Here is an 18,584-nt window from a genome sequence, read left to right as displayed (position 1 = left end):
GGATCGACCTGTATAAATATATGATAATGAAGTATAACCTATATACAGGTAACGGCGGGGGAGGGGCACATCAGTGCTAGTGTCCATGGGACAACAGATACCGAAGTTAATCACCAAAAAACAATGACGTTTTATTTGAACACTGGAAATAGCGTCATAAAGAACCCTGAATGTGTTTTTAGGAGCTACTGTAAAACTGTTATGGAGGGGGAAGCACCTAAAATGTGATACCAAGCAGGGTTTGGTAGGTTACTTTCTAAATGTAATCCATTAGTTACATGGCCAAAATTGTAATAGATTTCTTCCCCCTGAAGATGCATTAGAAGGCGGCAAACCTTCATATTACCAATTTACCGCCATCTATTGCAGGATAAATCAATGTTAGCGTTTACATAGCTCGCCATAAATGGATGTTGCATGTAGGCTTCTTCTAACCCATTGCTTTCTACTACAGATAATAATATTATTAGGCTATATCTTTACATTAAAAACCAAAGTCTGTCATATTTCCTGTCATTCCAATTAATTTAATACCCCTTGATCTTCAAGAATAGGACATGGAAATATAGATGAGCCAAATTGTTTTACCTGAGCATAACCCCAAAACGAAGGACTTATTAGCCTACTCTGTTGTTTATGATTTTGCATTTATCACTGGCTGTCCACTGGTCACAAAAACAATGATTGATAGGCGGCTTAAACGTATTTCATTCAACCACTGTTGAGTTAAAATACACACATCCATTTGTGAACAGCCATCCACAACCACCACAATCCGTGAGGTGCAAATAGCTAAATGAGAGAGCACCAGTGTGATTCAAATCAGTGCGCTATGTAGATATCAATAGTGAGTGATATCTGCTGTCAAGTTGGAGCATCTTTGGATTCCCGACAGCACTCGCACCGTTGGAAGACATACTGTAGCTTGAACTTTTCAACGCCGGTTTGAATGTCATTGAGAATCGTTTTTTCACCAACGTCCTTTTTGAATGTAAAAGTAAGTCGTTTTTCGAAAGCGTCTGTCATCCGATTGCAATATCTTAGCTGGTCACGTAACGTACAGTTCGTTTTTTTTGTAATCAGTTACATGTAATCTGTTACTCCCCAACCCTGATACCAAGCTACAGACTGGCACCAGAAACAGGACAGAGCACTACACAGAATAGGAGAGAGAGAGAATGAGGAAGAAAGAGAATGAGGGAGGGGTTGAAAGAGAGGGAATGAAATACCGAGAGAGGAGACAGCGCGGCCTAATTACAGCAGATTGCAGCTATGGATAGGGCTTTCTGCGGTGGGGGAGAGAAATGTGAGAAAGAAGGGGGCTTGAGAAAGGAGATATACATACTGTACGGGAGCCAAGTGCAGCAGGAAAGAGAGGAACGGTGACTCAGTGGAAGGGAGGATAGGCGGGGCAGAGGTAGATAGAGAGGGAGGGAATGGAATGGCATGGTCGCCGCCTTCTGCGCTGCCTCTGAGGGGGGAAGAGGGAGAGAGGAGAAGGCGAGTCATGAGAGTAAGACAGAGAGCGCGAGAGAGAGAGAGAGAGAGAGAGAAAGGGAAAATAGAGTAGTGTATAAGCTCAGTGTGTCCAGTAAGTCCCTGGGCTGTATTTCTCTATGGAGACTGAGGGTGACTGGCTGGAAGGCCCACTGCCCAGCCTGCTGATCCAGCTCCTCTGGACCCTGCTGGCTCTGGGCCTAGTGGGGATCCTTTCTCTGCTACTCCACCAAGACCGCTGGCAGCTCCTCACCCGGAGAGTCCACACACAGGTCAGGCTCAGGAACACACTGCTTCCTTGGGCCTGATAGGGGGGGACTCGTTCAGCATTATGATACTCGGTGGAAGTTTTGTAATCGGAGGAGATTTTCTCCCTTTGTTTTGCTATTGGTCCTTTCTTGATCTTAATCGTCATGCGTTTGTTTTTCTCCCGTTTCAGAAAGTCCAAGTGGAGCTTGAGGGCATCAAGAGGAACCTGGACCAGGTGGCCGTGAAGACCGAGGAGGTCCTGAGTACCACTCCTCAGCAGTCCAGCACTGCGCCTGTCCTGCGCTCTGAACTGGAGTTCACCCTGAAGAAGATGGACCATGCCTACATCCTCTCCTCTGTCTATCTAGAGAAGTGAGTTGACTCGTCGGGTTTCTTTCTGTAGCCAGTTTCCATTTCTGGGGTTCTTATTGCCCTGACAAAAGCAACAAACAAGCAAGGGAAAAATACAACATTCTATTTAAGCAGCATTAAATCTCTCACGCCACTTCCCATCCCTCCTCCACTGACATTTCCTTTTCCTCAGGCTGAAGACGGTGGACGTGGTCATCCGCAACACGCAGGGGGCCGAGGGCGTTCTGAAGAAGTACGAGCAGCGACTGCGCGAGGTCCAAACGGTTCCCAATGACGTCAAGGAGGTGGAGGTGTACCGCACCCAGCTCAAGGTGAACTGACTGGACCGCACTGGGCACAGCCTCAGCCTTTATTCTCGTGTTACGTTTCCACTGAACAACCGGGCTTTTGTTCGCAGTTCTCTGAACACTTACCACCTCTTTGTATGACACAGTTGGTCCGTTTTTTCCAAGCCAGGGAGCTGGAGAGGCTTTTGCATAAACGCTACTCAGTAGATAGATTGTGGTGTTTATTACATTAAAAACACATGCGCTTTGGGACATTAATGAACTGTGTGGGATTCATTACGGGTTTCTTGACAGCCAGCGCCTGTGTATTTTTGCGTTTTATATATATATATCTTTGGATTATGAACATGGAAACAAGGCAGGTTTAAAAAGAGAGAGAAACTGTTTACGTGATGAAACACAAGAGACGTGCTTAACTTGCTTCTGTGAATTTTTTAAAACTTTTTAAAATATTTTTTTTGACGTAAGCTACACTTATTAATAGCTTATTTAACATGCTAACTGTTGCTCTTCCCTCCCGTCTCTTTCCCTGTAGAAAATGCGCGCTGAAGCGGAGGGTGAAAAGCCTGCATTCGATTCTCTGGAGGGCGAGCTCGGAAAGGCGGCAGCCGTGAGCGAGAAGATGTCTCGTGTGCACAGTGAGCGTGACGCTGAGTTGGACCACTACCGTCATCTCCTGTCCGGTCTCCAGGACCGCTGGCAAGCTGTGTTCTCCCAGATGGACCTGCGTCAGCGGGAGCTGGAGCAGCTCGGTCGCCAGCTGGGTTACTACAGAGAGAGCTACGACTGGCTCATCCAGTGGATCGGTGACGCCAAGCAGAGGCAGGAGAAGATCCAGGCCGTGTCCATCAGCGACAGCAAGACTCTGAAGGAGCAACTGGCCCAGGAGAAGGTACTGATGGGGGAGTATTAGGGGTCCATTACATCACTGCGTCGCTCCAGATGCTTAGCTGATCAACTGAACATTCTGGAACTTTGTGAAAATAAATCATTGACACCTTTTTTTTATACTTCTTATTTTGTGTACTACTGTGAATGTTTATAAAGGTGTGTTTTGTGTAGTTCTCATCGTTGAACATACACAGGCACACCTTGAAATCCCATCCAGACTAATTCAGATTATTTCCCCCAACATAGAAACTTCTGGAAGAGATCGAGCAAAACAAAGAGAAAGTTGACGAGTGTCAGAAATATGCGAAGGCGTATATCGACACTATCAAGGTAAGCATGCGCAACATTAGTGTGCAAACACGGGAAACCATTATTACATTCACATACAGCTTTATTTAAATGTCTTCATTTCATAAGGTTTAGTGTTGACACATCCTGACACATCCTGTTTCTTTTTATTAGGATTATGAACTCCAGTTGGTGGCCTACAAAGCACAGGTGGACCCTCTCTCGCCGCTGAAGAAAACCAAAATGGATTCTGCCTCCGATAACATCATTCAAGAGGTCTGTGCCACTTGTGTAATCTGAACGCAGGTTGTCAGTCTCTGACAACCATTTGCAATGTCAGGAGAGAAGTTTAGATCCGTAGTTTAAGCCAGACCCACACTAAATCAAAGGTTCCCTGTTTCATTTCTCCTCCATCAGTATGTGACGCTACGAACCCGCTACAGCGAGCTGATGACTCTGACCAGTCAGTACATCAAGTTCATCACGGAGACACAGCGCCGCCTAGAGGGCGAGGAGGTGCGTGACAACACACTGGGATATCCTAACCCTAACCCATTGACAACCAATGAAAAACAAACGCATGACCACTCTTTTGCACGCACAAATGCATACGCACACATTAACGTATGGATGATATTCTTTCATTTTGAGGTAAAGTATGGTTTGGAACTTTGGCATTTGCATGCTGTGCTGTAGCCGCAGGATGTTAGGGCACCTAGCAGACAGGAAGTCCTATCTCTTAGAATGATGGCCAAGCGGAGCTATTCGGCAAATATGAACGATATTCCAAAAATAATCCTAGTGCTAAGTGTCATTGTTCTCAGATGAGAACCAGGGACGATCAATTAGAATGTGGCTAGAGTGTCATTCATTTTTTTTTTTATGGTGCCTTAAAATAACCAGGGCCGAGTAGATACGTATCGATTTATATGAACATCAATGACAATTGCATACTGTTTTGATAAGCAGTAGTGGCCTTGTCACGAAATTCAATGAATTGATGAAACGTTCATGTTCAGTCTGAAGCAAAAGAAAGAGAGCATCCTCAAACGATTTTCAGAGAGCATGAGAGGAAATTCCAGTGGTTTAGAAGATGCAATTCGTAGGATTTGCACATTTTGTATTTTGGCCTATTCATTTTCATGTCATTTATTGAGGTGTGCCGTATTATTTTTGTCAAAGGGCGTTCTTTCTTTCACTATGTCTATTTTTCTCATTGGCCACTCTTTCTTAGATGTCAATCTAAGCTCTCCCACTGTATGCTTCAGGCCGACTGCCATGTTCTTCGACATTCCTTTTTTCAGATGAACACACACTCTCCGTCTCCCGTTCTTTTCTAACCGTAATGTTTTGTTTGTTTCTTTGCTTCTCTTAACTGCTTGCCAGTGCTTTGTCATGATGAATGCTTATCTTGTTTGGGCGTTAAAAAGAGGTAAATAATCCACGACGCTCCAGTCACTATTCTCTCATTTATGTGCCTTACCTTCCATACCCTCAGGCTTCCAATTCATCACCTAAACTGTCAAACATTTCCATATTTAGTTACATTCACCTTACTTCCATGTCTCGTTTATTCTGTGTTCGCATGGGCTTTAGGTGCTATTTTCTTATTACATTTTCAGACTATCCTTGTACTATCCCTGCTTTCCACTTTGCACATATTCTGCCCAGTTCCTTGGTAATAGGGATCTAAAGAATACATTGCATTGTTGCGCAAGAAATCATAACAGGTTGTTTAACGGTGTGAATAGATTAATTTCAACTAACTAGTTGCCGGGTCGATTGTGACGTCATTTTTGAATAACAACTTTGAGTAATTTCAAGCTGAAAATAGGTTATTAAAAAAAAAAAAAAAAGATTCACTTTACTATTTCACTTGTGCAAAATGGGTTATCACAAAATAATTCCCTTAAGGACAGCGACATTGAAAAAGATACAGTTGCATGCCACATGAGTTCTTCACTTTGTTGTGATGTCTTGTCTCCATACATTAATTGTTACATAACCATTTCCCATCTTACTTGTTTCTACCTTGAGTTGTCTTTGTTGAAGATAACTTGCTTTAACAGCATCCTCCTGAATGAATTGACATCTGAACATTTATCTATCTTTAAGCTACCTATTAACATTTAACCTGTCATGCTTAATTTTTATATTTTCTCTACCATTTGCTTCCACTAATACAGAAAGCTGCTGAGAAAATGAAAGCGGAAGACAGGAAAAAAATGGCAGAGATGCAGGCTGAGTTAAACAAACAGAAGCAGCTAGCTGAATCTCATGCAAAGGCCATTGCCAAGGCCGAGCAGGAAGCTCAAGAGCTGAAGCTCATGATGCAGGAGGAAGTCAGCAGGAGACAAGTTGTTTCTGTAGATGCAGAAAAGCAAAAGCACAATATCCAGCTCGAACTACATGAGCTCAAAAATCTCTCAGAGCAGCAGATCAAGTCCAAGAGTCATCAGGTAGAAGAAGCCAATCAGAGCAGAGTCAAGATTGAGGAGGAGATCCGTATCATCAGGATCCAGCTGGAGACCACTGTCAAACAGAAGTCTACCGCTGAGGATGAGCTCAAGCAACTCCGGGAAAAAGCGTCTGAAGCCGAGAGGCTGAGGAAGCTTGCACAGGAGGAGGCTGAGAAGCTCCGCAAACAGGTCAACGAGGAGACCCAGAAGAAACGCAAGGCAGAGGAAGAGCTCAAGGTAAAGTCTGAGGCTGAGAAGGAGGCTGCCAAGCAGAAGCAGAAGGCTCTGGAAGACCTCGAGAAGCTGAAGATGCAGGCGGAGGAGGCGGAGAGACGCATGAAGCAAGCTGAAGTGGAGAAGGAGAGGCAGATCAAGGTTGCCCAGGAGGTGGCACAGAAGAGTGCTGCCACCGAACTCCAGAGCAAACGCATGTCCTATGTTGAAAAGACATCAAAGCTGGAGGAATCACTCAAACTAGAGCATGTCACTGTCATCCAGCTGCAGGAGGAGGCAGCTCGTCTCAAGAAGCAACAGGAAGAGGCAGATATGGCCAGGGAGGAGGCGGAGAAGGAGTTAGAGAAATGGAGGCAGAAGGCCAATGAGGCACTCCGCTTAAGGCTCCAGGCTGAGGAGGAAGCTCACAAAAAGAGTCGTGCCCAGGAGGATGCCGAGAAACAGAAGGAGGAGGCTGAGCGCGAGGCCAGGAAGAGGGCTAAAGCTGAGGAGTCCGCACTGAAACAGAAAGATATGGCAGAGCAAGAGCTGGAGAGGCAGAGGAGGCTAGCTGAGGGAACTGCTCAGCAGAAACTCTCAGCAGAACAGGAGTTAATCCGGCTAAGGGCAGACTTCGACCATGCTGAGCAACAGAGATCCCTGCTTGATGACGAGCTGTACCGCCTGAAGAATGAAGTCAGTGCAGCTGAGCAGCAAAGGAAACAGCTCGAAGATGAACTGGCCAAAGTGAGGAGTGAAATGAATATACTCCTGCAGCTAAAGTCCAAGGCAGAAAAGGAGAGCATGTCCAACACTGAGAAGAGCAAACAGCTCCTCGAATCTGAAGCTGCAAAAATGAGGGACCTTGCTGAGGAGGCAGGCAAACTTAGATCCATCGCTGAGGAAGCCAAGCGACAAAGGCAAGTTGCTGAGCAAGAAGCAGCTCGTCAAAGAGTAGAAGCTGAAAGGATCCTCAAAGAGAAGCTTGCTGCCATTAACGAGGCAACTCGCATGAAGACTGAGGCAGAAATTGCCCTCAAAGAAAAAGAGGCTGAGAATGAGCGACTCAGACGACAAGCTGAGGATGAAGCTTACCAGAGGAAAGCTCTGGAGGACCAAGCCAGCCAGCACAAGCAACATATTGAAGAAAAGATCAATCAACTCAAGAAGTCATCTGAGAATGAGTTGGGAAGACAAAAGACACTTGTAGATGAAACTCTCAAGCAGAGACGAGTGGTTGAGGAGGAAATTCGCATTCTCAAGCTGAACTTTGAGAAAGCCTCATCTGGCAAGCTTGATTTGGAGCTGGAGTTGAATAAACTGAAAAACATTGCAGAGGAAACACAACAGAGTAAACTCCAAGCTGAAAAGGAGGCTGAGAAACACAGGAAACTTGCCCTGGAGGAGGAGAAACGCAGGCGCGAAGCAGAGGAAAAGGTCAAAAAGATCACTGCTGCGGAGGAAGAAGCAGGCAGACAGTGCAAGAATGCGCAGGAGGAAGTGGAGCGCCTCAAAAAGAAAGCAGATGAAGCCAAAAAGCAGAAAGAGGATGCTGACAAGGAAGCAGAAAGACAGATCCTCGTAGCCAAACAAGCAGCACAAAAATGCAATGCAGCAGAACAGCAAGTTCAGAGTGTCCTTGTCCAACAGAAGGAGGACAACCTCACGCAGAAACAGCTCAAGGAAGAGTATGAGAAAGCCAAGATGCTTGCGAAACAGGCAGAGCTTGCCAAGGAAAAGGCAGAGAAGGAGGCTGCTCTTCTCCGGCAACAAGCTGAGGATGCAGAACGCCAAAAACAGGCCGCTGAACTCGAAGCTGCCAACCAAGCCAAAGCTCAAGAGGAAGCCGTGAAATTGAGAAAGGAGGCAGAGTTCGAAGCTGCCAAGCGAGCACAGGCTGAGGCTTATGCAATCAAACAGAAACAACAAGCAGATGCTGAGATGGAAAAGCACAAAAAGCTTGCAGAGCAAACAGTGAGTCAAAAGTCTCAGGTAGAGAAAGAGCTCACAAAGGTCAGGCTTCAGCTGGATGAAACTGACAAGCAAAAATCTGTCTTAGACGAGGAGCTGCAGCGCTTAAAGGACGAAGTCGGTGATGCGGTCAAGCAGAAGGCCCAGGTGGAAGAGGAGTTATTCAAAGTCAAGATTCAGATGGAGGAGCTGGTCAAACTGAAACTCAGAATTGAGCAGGAGAACCAGCGTCTTATCAAAAAGGACAAGGATAACACTCAGAAATTCCTGGCTGAGGAAGCTGAGAACATGAAGAAGCTTGCAGAAGAAGCTGCCAGACTCAGTGTGGAAGCCCAGGAGGCTGCACACATGAGACAGATCGCTGAATCTGACCTCTCCCAACAGAGGGCACTTGCAGAGAAGATGCTAAAGGAGAAGATGCTTGCCATTCAGGAAGCATGTAAACTGAAAGCAGAGGCTGAGATGCTCCAAAGACAGAAGGACCTGGCTCAAGAGCAGGCCCAGAAGCTGCTTGAGGATAAACAACTGATGCAGCAGCGTCTTGAGGAAGAGACTGAGGGCTTCCAGAAATCCTTGGAAGCTGAGCGCAGGAGACAGCTGGAGATCACAGCCGAAGCTGAAAACCTCAAAGTCAAAGTGTCCCAACTTAGTGATGCTCAGTCCAAAGCAGAGAATGAGGCCAAGAAATTCAAGAAGCAAGCAGATGAGATCAGTGCCCGTCTTCATCAGACAGAGCTAGCAACTAAAGAGAAATTGACTGTTGTAGAGAAACTTGAAGTGCAGCGACTGAGCAGCAACAAAGAGGCTGATGAGTTACGCAAAGCCATCGCTGATCTAGAAAAGGAGAAGGTCAAACTGAAAAAGGAGGCTGAAGACCTACAGAATAACTCTAAAGAGGTATTGTGTTAGAGATGGCATAGAAGTGCAGCTTATGTCATTGTTAACTCTCTCTCTGAAAATGACCAATCTTAAATGATTTAATTACATTTCTTTATCTATTCCTTCTTAAAATTAACCACTTACACAGTTGTATTGTTTTGAGTTATATTTGTATTACGGTACACTAAGCTTAAAAAGATCATATCCCTTCCAGATATTTTTAGTTTGTCCAGGACAAAAGTATAGATTCATTATTGGTGGTGTTCCCCATAATGTTCTCCCCTTACTGAGAAGAGTGTATATAATATTATGTAACATAGAAATAATTCAATCTAATATATATATTTGAAACTATTTGGGACTGATTCTTATAACTGGAGTGCATTGTACTAAAATGTTGTAATTTCTTTGCTATATTGCACAATATGTGGATTGATGGAGTTTTACGGGAATATTTGAAATATAAATTAAACTCACATTGTTCTAATTATGTTCTTGTTTTCCCTTTTTCTCAATTAGATGGTCAATGCTCAGCAGAAACAAATCCAACACGAGAAGACAGTACTCCAGCAGACTTTCGTCACAGAGAAGGCGGCGCTGTTGAAGAAGGAGAAACAAATTGAAGAGGAGAAGAAGAAGCTGGAGAACCAGTTTGAGGAAGAGGTCAAGAAGGCCAAGGCCCTCAAAGAAGAACAGGAACGCCAGAGGAAACAAATGGAGGAGGAGAAAAATAAACTTCAGGCTACCATGGATGCTGCCCTCAACAAACAAAAAGAGGCTGAGAAAGAAATGCTCAACAAGCAAAAAGAGATGCAGGAGCTTGAAAGGAAACGACTTGAACAGGAAAAGCTGCTTGGCGAGGAGAACAAGAAACTTCGTGAGAAACTGCAGCTGCTCGAGGTCGCCCATAAAGAGCCAATCTCCCACACCAGAGAAATCGATATCCAGACTGACAATGTGCCCGAGGATGAACTGATCCATATGACCATGGTGGAGACATCAAAGCAGGTTATCAATGGCCAAAGTGTTGGGGATGAGGTTGACAGTAAGAAGGATACATTGTCTTTTGATGGCATCCGCGAGAAAGTCCCTGCAAGCAGACTTTATGAAGTTGGCCTTTTGACGAAAAAGGAGTTTGATAAGCTGAAGAATGGCAAAGCTACTGTGCAAGACCTCAGCCAGACGGATAAGTTAAGAACAATTCTGCAGGGCAAGAACTGTATAGGGGGTGTCTTGACACAGTCTAATCAGAAAATGGCAATATATCAAGCTATGAAAGAAAAGAAAATTACTCCTGGTTGGGCTTTGATCCTCCTAGAGGCACAGGCAGCATCTGGCTATGTAGTAGACCCAGTTAAAAACAAGAAACTCTCTGTCAGTGAGGCTGTGAAGGAAGGCCTGATCGGACCTGAGCTGCACAACAAAATGCTGTCTGCTGAGAGAGCTGTCATTGGTTACAAAGACCCTTACACCGGTAACAAGATCTCACTCTTTGAAGCTATGAAGAAGGGCTTGATTGACAGAGACCATGCCATTAGGCAACTTGAGGCTCAGATAGCTACTGGTGGACTCATTGACCCCATAAACAGCCACCGTGTGCCCATCGAGACTGCATACAAACAGGGGCAGTTTGACGCTGAGATGAACAAGATACTGGAGGACCCTTCGGATGACACCAAGGGATTCTTTGATCCTAACACCCAGGAGAACTTAACATACCATCAGCTAATGCAGAGATGCAGCACAGATCCGGAGACAGGACTGCTGCTCCTGCCCATCACTGACAAGGCTGCTCTGAGCACGTCAACCTACACAGAGGAGGAGACCAAGGATGTGTTCAGCAAGACGACCGTCTCTGTGCCATTCGGAAAATTCAAAGGAAAGACTGTAACTATCTGGGAAATCATCAATTCTGAGTACTTTACCGAGGACCAGAGAAAGGATCTTATTCGTCAGTACAAGACAGGAAAGATCACAGTGGAAAAAATCATCAAGATTGTTATCACCATGGCAGAGGAAAAGGAAAAAAAGAATGAAATCGCTTTTGAGGGTCTGAGGAGACCTGTCCTTGCTACTGAACTACTGGAGTCCAAGATAATCGACAAAGACCTCTACAACAAGCTGCACACGGGAAATAAAACAATCAAAGAGGTGTCTGAAATGGAGCCTGTTCACAAATCCTTGAAGGGTACAAACTGCATTGCGGGTGTAGTTATTGACTCAACTAAGGAGACTATGTCGTTCTATCAAGCCATGAAGAAGGATATGATGAGGGTAGGGCCTGCTTTAACTCTGCTGGAAGCACAAGCAGGGACAGGGTTTGTTGTTGATCCTATAAAGAATCAGAAGTTCACTGTCGATGAAGCTGTGAAAGCAACTGTCATTGGTCCTGAGCTGCATGAAAAACTACTGTCAGCTGAAAGAGGTGTTACAGGCTACAAAGATCCTTACACGGGAAAGACTGTGTCTTTGTTCGAAGCAATGAAGAAAGAACTCATTCCAAAAGATCAGGGCATCAGACTCTTAGACGCGCAGCTTGCAACAGGAGGCATCATTGATCCATTGAAAAGCCACCGCATCCCACATGATGTTGCCTGTAAACGAGGCTTCTTCGATGATGAAATGAAGCAGATTCTGAATAATCCAACTGATGATGTTAAAGGCTACTTTGACCCCAACACACAGGAAAATGTCACATACGCACAGCTATACAAGAGATGTGTCACTGACAATAAATCTGGCCTTCAGCTTCTTCCTCTGTCTGAGCAAGCAATCAATGCAAAGGAAGAGCATACATACACAGATGTCCAAACCAAAGATTCCATGAGCCAAGCAACAATGGAGCTGCAGTCTGGTCCTTTCAAAGGGAGGAAACTCACTATCTGGGAAATTATCCACTCTGAATATATTACAGAGGAACAGAGAATTGACCTGATGAGGCAGTATAGGTCTGGAAAGATTACAATAGAAAAGATCACCACGATTGTGATCACCATTGTAAATGAGAAAGAGGCTAAGAAACAAGAGCAAGACAGCTTCAAGGGGCTTAGAGCACCGGTTTCTGCCAAGTCACTGTTTGATTCCAAAATCATTGACAAAGCTACGTTTGACATGCTCCAACAAGGCAAAAAGACACCTACACAGGTCAGCGAAAATGTCAATGTAAGCAAGTACCTACAGGGCTCTGACAGCATTGCTGGTGTCTACCTTGAACCAACAAAGGAGAAGATCAGCATCTATCAAGCTATGAAGAAAAATCTTCTGAGACACAACACAGGCCTGTCACTTCTAGAGGCCCAAGCTGCCACAGGGTTCATTATAGATCCAGTGAAGAATCAGTACCTGTCAGTGGATGATGCAGTTAAAGCAGGCATTGTCGGCCCTGAGCTCCATGAGAAACTGCTTGCTGCTGAAAAAGCAGTCACTGGTTACAAAGATCCCTTCACGGGCAAAACAATCTCTCTCTTCCAAGCAATGGAAAAAGATCTAATCATTAAAGAGCATGTCATGCCACTCTTGGAGGCCCAACTGAGTTCAGGAGGAATCATTGATCCTGTGAACAGCCACCGCGTTCCTATTGAGGTTGCCTATCAGAAGAGCTTTTTCAGCAAAGAAATGACACACAACTTCTCGGAACCATCTGACGATAACAAAGCTTTCTCAGACCCCAATTCAGATGATAAAGTAACATACAAACAGCTGAAAGAGAAGTGCACCAGAGATCCTGATTCAGGCATGAACCTTCTCCCTCTTTCCAAGCCACAGGCCCCTACTGTGGTGGAGAAGACATACCTCTACACGGAGGAACAGACGCAGAATGACCTGGCCACATCACAAATTGACCTCCCCAGTTCACTTGAGTCCCTTGCTGGAGGGTCAAAAAGTCTCTGGGACATCATGAACTCAAATCTACTTCCTGAGCAAGAGAGGAAGAAGCTGATGGAGGAGTATCGTTCTGGCAGTATCACTAAAGAGCGCATGATCATCATCATTATTGAGATTATGGAGCAGAGAGAGATCATCAGAGGTGAAACTGTTAAGTCCTGCAACACAATCAGACGTAGGGTCACTATCGAGGAGCTCTACAATTCCCGTATCATTGACCTGGAGACATTCAACCTGCTGAAGCAAGACAAAAGAAACATCCGTGACATTATGGAGATGCAGAGTGTGAAGCAGTATCTGTTTGGCACGGGCTGCGTTGCTGGTGTCATATCTGACTCCACTTCCAGGATGAGCATTTATTCAGCGATGAAGAGAGGGTTCTTGAAGCCTGAAATTGCCCTTAGTCTCCTGGAAGCACAAGCAGCAACAGGATTCATAATTGATCCTGTGAGAAACGAGACCCTCACTGTTGATGAGGCTGTCCGCAAGGGTGTGGTCGGCCCTGAGATCCACGACAGACTTCTGTCAGCTGAGAGAGCGGTCACAGGCTACAAGGACCCTTACAGTGGCAAAATCATATCTCTCTTCCAAGCAATGAAAAAGGACCTTGTTCTGGAGGATTATGCTCTGAAAATGTTGGAGGCTCAGACTGCCACAGGAGGCATTATGGATCCTGAATTCTACTTCCACCTCCCAGCAGACATTGCCACACAGAGAGGATACATCAACAAGGAAACAAATGAAAGGCTTGCTGATGACGTAATGGGATTTGTTGACCCTGTCACTGAGGAGAAACTTTCTTATGCCCAATTACTCAAGAGATGCAAGATTGACCCTACCAATGGGATGCGCTTGCTGTCACTGGGAGACAAGAGACTGACGTTCAAAGGTCTTAGAAAACAGATCACCATAGAGGAGATGTTACGCTCTCAGATCATCGACCAACAGACGGTCACTGAGCTGAATGAAGGTCTGATTTCAGTGGAAGAGGTTAGCCGTAGACTCCAAAAATACCTTGAGGGCACAAGCTGTATTGCTGGTGTTTATGTAGAGGGAACTAATGACCGTCTATCAATCTACCAAGCCATGAAAAAGAACATGATCAGGCCAGGAACTGCCTTTGAACTGCTGGAGGCTCAGGCTGCCACAGGCTATGTAATTGACCCAATCAAAAATCTCAAACTTACTGTCAATGAATCTATCAAGATGGGAATAGTGGGGCCAGAATTCAAAGACAAGCTTCTCTCTGCTGAGCGTGCCGTGACAGGTTACAAAGACCCCTATTCCGGAAAGACAATCTCTCTGTTCCAGGCCATGAAGAAGGGGCTAATCTTAAAAGACCATGGAATACGTCTCCTTGAGGCTCAGATTGCCACTGGCGGAATCATTGACCCAGAGGAGAGTCATCGCTTGCCAGTGGAGGTGGCCTACAACCGTGGCCTCTTCGACGAGGAGATGAATGAGATTCTCACAGATCCATCAGATGACACCAAGGGTTTCTTCGATCCCAACACTGAGGAGAACCTGACCTACCTTGGGCTAATGGAGAGGTGCATCACTGACCCAGCTACTGGCCTTGTGCTCCTGCTCCTGAAGGAGAAGAAGCGCGAGAGACAGACCTCCTCCAAATCCTCTGTCCGCAAACGCAGAGTGGTCATTGTGGACCCAGAGTCAGGCAAAGAGATGACTGTCTATGAGGCATATAGAAAGCAGCTCATTGACCATCAGACCTACCTAGAGCTTGCTGAGCAGGAGTGTGAGTGGGAAGAGATCACACAGACGTCCTCTGATGGCGTTGTCAAGTCAATGATCATCGACAGACGGTCAGGAAGACAGTATGACATTGATGACGCCCTCGCACGAGGCCTCATCGACCAGACTTCACTTAGTACATACCGCTCCGGAAACCTGTCCATCACTGAGTTTGCTGACATGCTGTCTGGAAACATGGGTGGTTTCCGCTCCCGATCATCCTCTTTTGGTTCCACCTCTGGTTCCACCTCATCATCATACAATCCCATGAGCCCCATACCCTCCATTAGACCCCCTGCAATCATGTGGAATGACCCCACAGAGGAGACTGGCCCTGTAGCTGGAATCCTGGATACAGACACTTTGGAGAAGGTGTCAGTCACAGAGGCCATGCACAGGAACCTTGTGGACAATATCACAGGCCAAAGACTACTTGAGGCACAAGCCTGCACAGGGGGCATAATCGACCCAACTACTGGGGAACGATTCGCTGTTACTGAGGCAACCGAGAAAGGGCTTGTGGACAAGGTGATGGTGGACCGTATCAACCTGGCTCACAAAGCTTTCAATGGATTTGAGGACCCAAGAACCAAAGTGAAAATGTCTGCCTCCCAAGCTCTAAAGAAAGGCTGGCTGTATTATGAAGCTGGGCAACGTTTTCTGGAAGTCCAGTACCTTACGGGGGGGCTGATTGAACCTGATGTTGAGGGCAGAGTCTCACTGGACGAATCCATCAGAAAGGGCACAATTGATGCTCGCACTGCTCAGAAGCTGAGAGATGTGAGTGCTTACTCCAAATACCTGACATGTCCCAAAACCAAACTAAAAATCTCTTACAAAGATGCCATGGACAGAAGCATGGTTGAGGAAGGATCTGGCCTGCGACTGCTGGAGGCCTCCTCACAGTCAAGCAAAGGGCTGTACAGCCCATACAATGCCAGCAATTCCGGGTCTGCCGCTGGCTCCCGGTCCGGGTCCAGGACTGGATCCAGAACAGGATCCAGAAGAGGCAGCGTTGATGCCACAGGTTCCGGTTTCAGTATGAACTTCTCATCCTCCTCCTACACCAGCTCCAGCAGTTACGGTGGCCGCCGATATGATGCAGGACCTCATAATGGGCTCATCATGGATGAGCTAGCCCAAGCCCTTACAGCTCTAGCAATGATCAGGCCATGCAGCTCAGAAGAACAACGAGCCTTCCCAATGATGATACCAATGCATACCACAGTCGCATAATTTATAGAAAAATGAAATTTACGTTTGAAAAACAAATAATTAATTTATTCTGCTCATGTGGTCGCATTCGGAAATGGCTGGAAGTAATTAAATGCAGTTCCTCATATACATGTCCAAAACAATGCCTTATCTCTCCAGCCTTCATTTCTTATAATTATTAGATCAATGTAATGTTTTGTTCCATTTTATTGCAATTTTTATTGATTAGTAAGTCAATTTATATTTTAAGAGCAAAGTATCGGATTTAGTTTTTACCTCATATAAAGTGATCACAATTGATTTTATAGTTCGCGTTAACACAACTTGTATACTTAAGCTTTCCGAAACGAATATATGTACTTCGAACAGATATATTTTTCCAGTTTTCTTTTTAAACTTAAGAATATTTTTGTCCTCTTTCTTTTATCTGTTTGACAATATCCTATGAAATATGCCAACATAGATATTACAGTGACGCCTTTAGATGTCTTCATATTTGTGAATGTCTGTATAGAGTATGACCCAGAGTTTAAATTTTTTTTTTTTTAAGTGAAATTAGTTATCTGGCAAAATAAAACAAATAGTCGCAGAGCAGAATAAAAAAACACTACATAAACAGTGGAAGACGACTGCAACATTCAAAGTTTAATGAACTGCTTCCCTGCCTACATCCCAGACAACATTGACCTTTCTGTTCAGTGGACAGGCCCATATACCAAGTCATCACCTTATTCTTTCATCACCCACTCCAAAGTTATGAACTATTATACCCATCATTACGGACTACTATACCCACCATTTACCTCTTGTCAAGTGTTCCTGGTAGACTGTCCTAAGAAGATTTCAGGCTTCACCATGCTTCCTCTGACATTAGAGGCAAAGATCTGCATCCTGGATGTTGCTTTGGTTCTTGTAAGTTGAAATCAGTTTTCTGATTTAGTAATTTAGTAATGTAGTTTTGTAATGTACTTTCCTTTTATCCCTTTCATCACAGCCATACACCTTCTCTACTCTCCTCTGATTCTGTTTTTTTCTCTTCCCTCTTTATCGCGAGTATTTCAATTCTAGTTTGGAAGAAAGCGCTATCAAACGTTTTTTATTAGTTGGATGATTATGATCATGCCTTTTTCACATCAGTATTTTAAGCTGATTCATTCTCTTTTTTGACAGATGTCTCATTCCATCAGAATTCGATGGGGATTTGCAGATACTCTGACGGGCATGGCTGATGAGTCTCTTAACAGGGACGATATCCCAATTCAACAGCTTCACCATCCAGAAATGCAGGTAAATTCATCATCCACCATATAAAGCATTAAATCATCAAATACATTTGGAATTGATTTATTTGTTTGCATTACAATTATTTTAGCTTTTTTTTCATATATTTTTTTTTACTGTTGTTGGTTTTGTTGTCTCAAATTTCATTATTTTTGTTTTGTTTTTAGATCTGCCATTGAGTACCTTGCTCCCATTGCATCTCCCTCATTTTTGAAGACAGTTGAGGCTTGTGACCCCTGAAGTCTCCCTGGGATACCATACTAGGAACAAACTCCATGAATTTTTGTCCAACATTCTTACTTGAATATTGATCATAATCCCCCTATTTTGAATTACACCTCTTACATGTAACACATCACTATGTTTATGGGCTTTCACATGGTCAGCGCCATGAAGATGAAATTCAATGTAATCTTCATTTCTGTAAGCAACATTCATGTAACATCAGTCAAAACCAAAGTAAATAGTTGCTGAGATGACATTGCAATATATGATCTGATATTACAATACATTGAATGAATGTACATATTTTATAGGATGAATACATTTCGAGACATTTTCCTACATTTTGCATATTTCCTTTGCAAAAATGATTTTGAAGCTTTGTCATATGTTGCTTTTCAACCAGTCTTGTAGCTCTTGTTTTCCATACCAAGTATGTTTTTTTTCTGTTCTGCTTCTAGGAAGTGTTTAACTTCTGTAAATCTTCGTTTTAATTTTTCATCATATTTTTCATATCTTATATAATACATTTTTGCTCTGCATGTTTTACTAACTTGGTAATATATATTTTGGGGAAAAAAGAATTGTAAGAAGAAGAGAATAGGACATGAATCTGCTCTGCAAAACGTGTTTTGTTGAATGCAAGATATTGCAAGATATTGCATCAAAACTAACTGGTTGGTTTTGCTCATTAACAGTTTTTTTTGTGTTGAGTGGCATGGTGAGTGGAATCTGGTGTATGTTTTGGTGATAACACTTTAATGTAAATAAATGTGCTATTAAAAAGGTAATCTTGTCCACTACATTTCAATATCCAGGTAAATCACACGTTCTGACAATGGAATTATCTACAGTGACCGTACAGCATACAGAACATATCACTATTTTCAGCATAACACATAAGATTACATTGTGTGTACCTGTAGGCGCATTATAGATTTTCACACTAAAGGCTATAAACCAATTTATTGGTAGCAGCATCTGATATACTGTATGTTTTGTCATGCAAAATTGCTCAATTGATTCAAATGACTTCAGTTTAAGCCATTGTATTTTGTGGTAGGCCATATACTTTAGTTTAGTCATTTTATTGTGGTATGCATATACTTAAGCTTAAAAGCAT

General features: G+C 44.0%; 1 protein-coding gene across 31 annotated transcripts in view; it reads left to right on the top strand.

Moving 5' to 3' along the window:
• The window catches only part of plecb (plectin b), a 188,968-nt gene extending 170,716 nt beyond the window's left edge, over positions 1-18,252 (top strand). For 29 of the 31 annotated variants that reach the window (XM_071383192.1, XM_071383193.1, XM_071383191.1 and 26 more), the window contains 10 exons: positions 1,937-2,118; positions 2,291-2,429; positions 2,941-3,297; positions 3,543-3,626; positions 3,759-3,860; positions 4,002-4,100; positions 5,771-9,124; positions 9,626-16,870; positions 17,129-17,245; positions 17,407-18,252. In XM_071383192.1, the coding sequence (XP_071239293.1) occupies positions 1,937-2,118; positions 2,291-2,429; positions 2,941-3,297; positions 3,543-3,626; positions 3,759-3,860; positions 4,002-4,100; positions 5,771-9,124; positions 9,626-15,979 (10,671 nt within the window). In that variant the 3' untranslated portion in view covers positions 15,980-16,870; positions 17,129-17,245; positions 17,407-18,252. The remainder of the gene's footprint in view (positions 1-1,936; positions 2,119-2,290; positions 2,430-2,940; positions 3,298-3,542; positions 3,627-3,758; positions 3,861-4,001; positions 4,101-5,770; positions 9,125-9,625; positions 16,871-17,128; positions 17,246-17,406) is intronic. The other 2 variants (XM_071383214.1, XM_071383213.1) reach the window with 1 other exon arrangement.
• The last annotated feature ends 332 nt before the right edge of the window (positions 18,253-18,584 follow it).

The sequence above is a fragment of the Salvelinus alpinus genome, chromosome 35, assembly GCF_045679555.1.
Source record: "Salvelinus alpinus chromosome 35, SLU_Salpinus.1, whole genome shotgun sequence".
NCBI lineage: Eukaryota > Metazoa > Chordata > Actinopteri > Salmoniformes > Salmonidae > Salvelinus > Salvelinus alpinus.
Note: the sequence above shows the minus strand (reverse complement) of the source record. Positions and strands in the feature narration are given on the sequence as shown.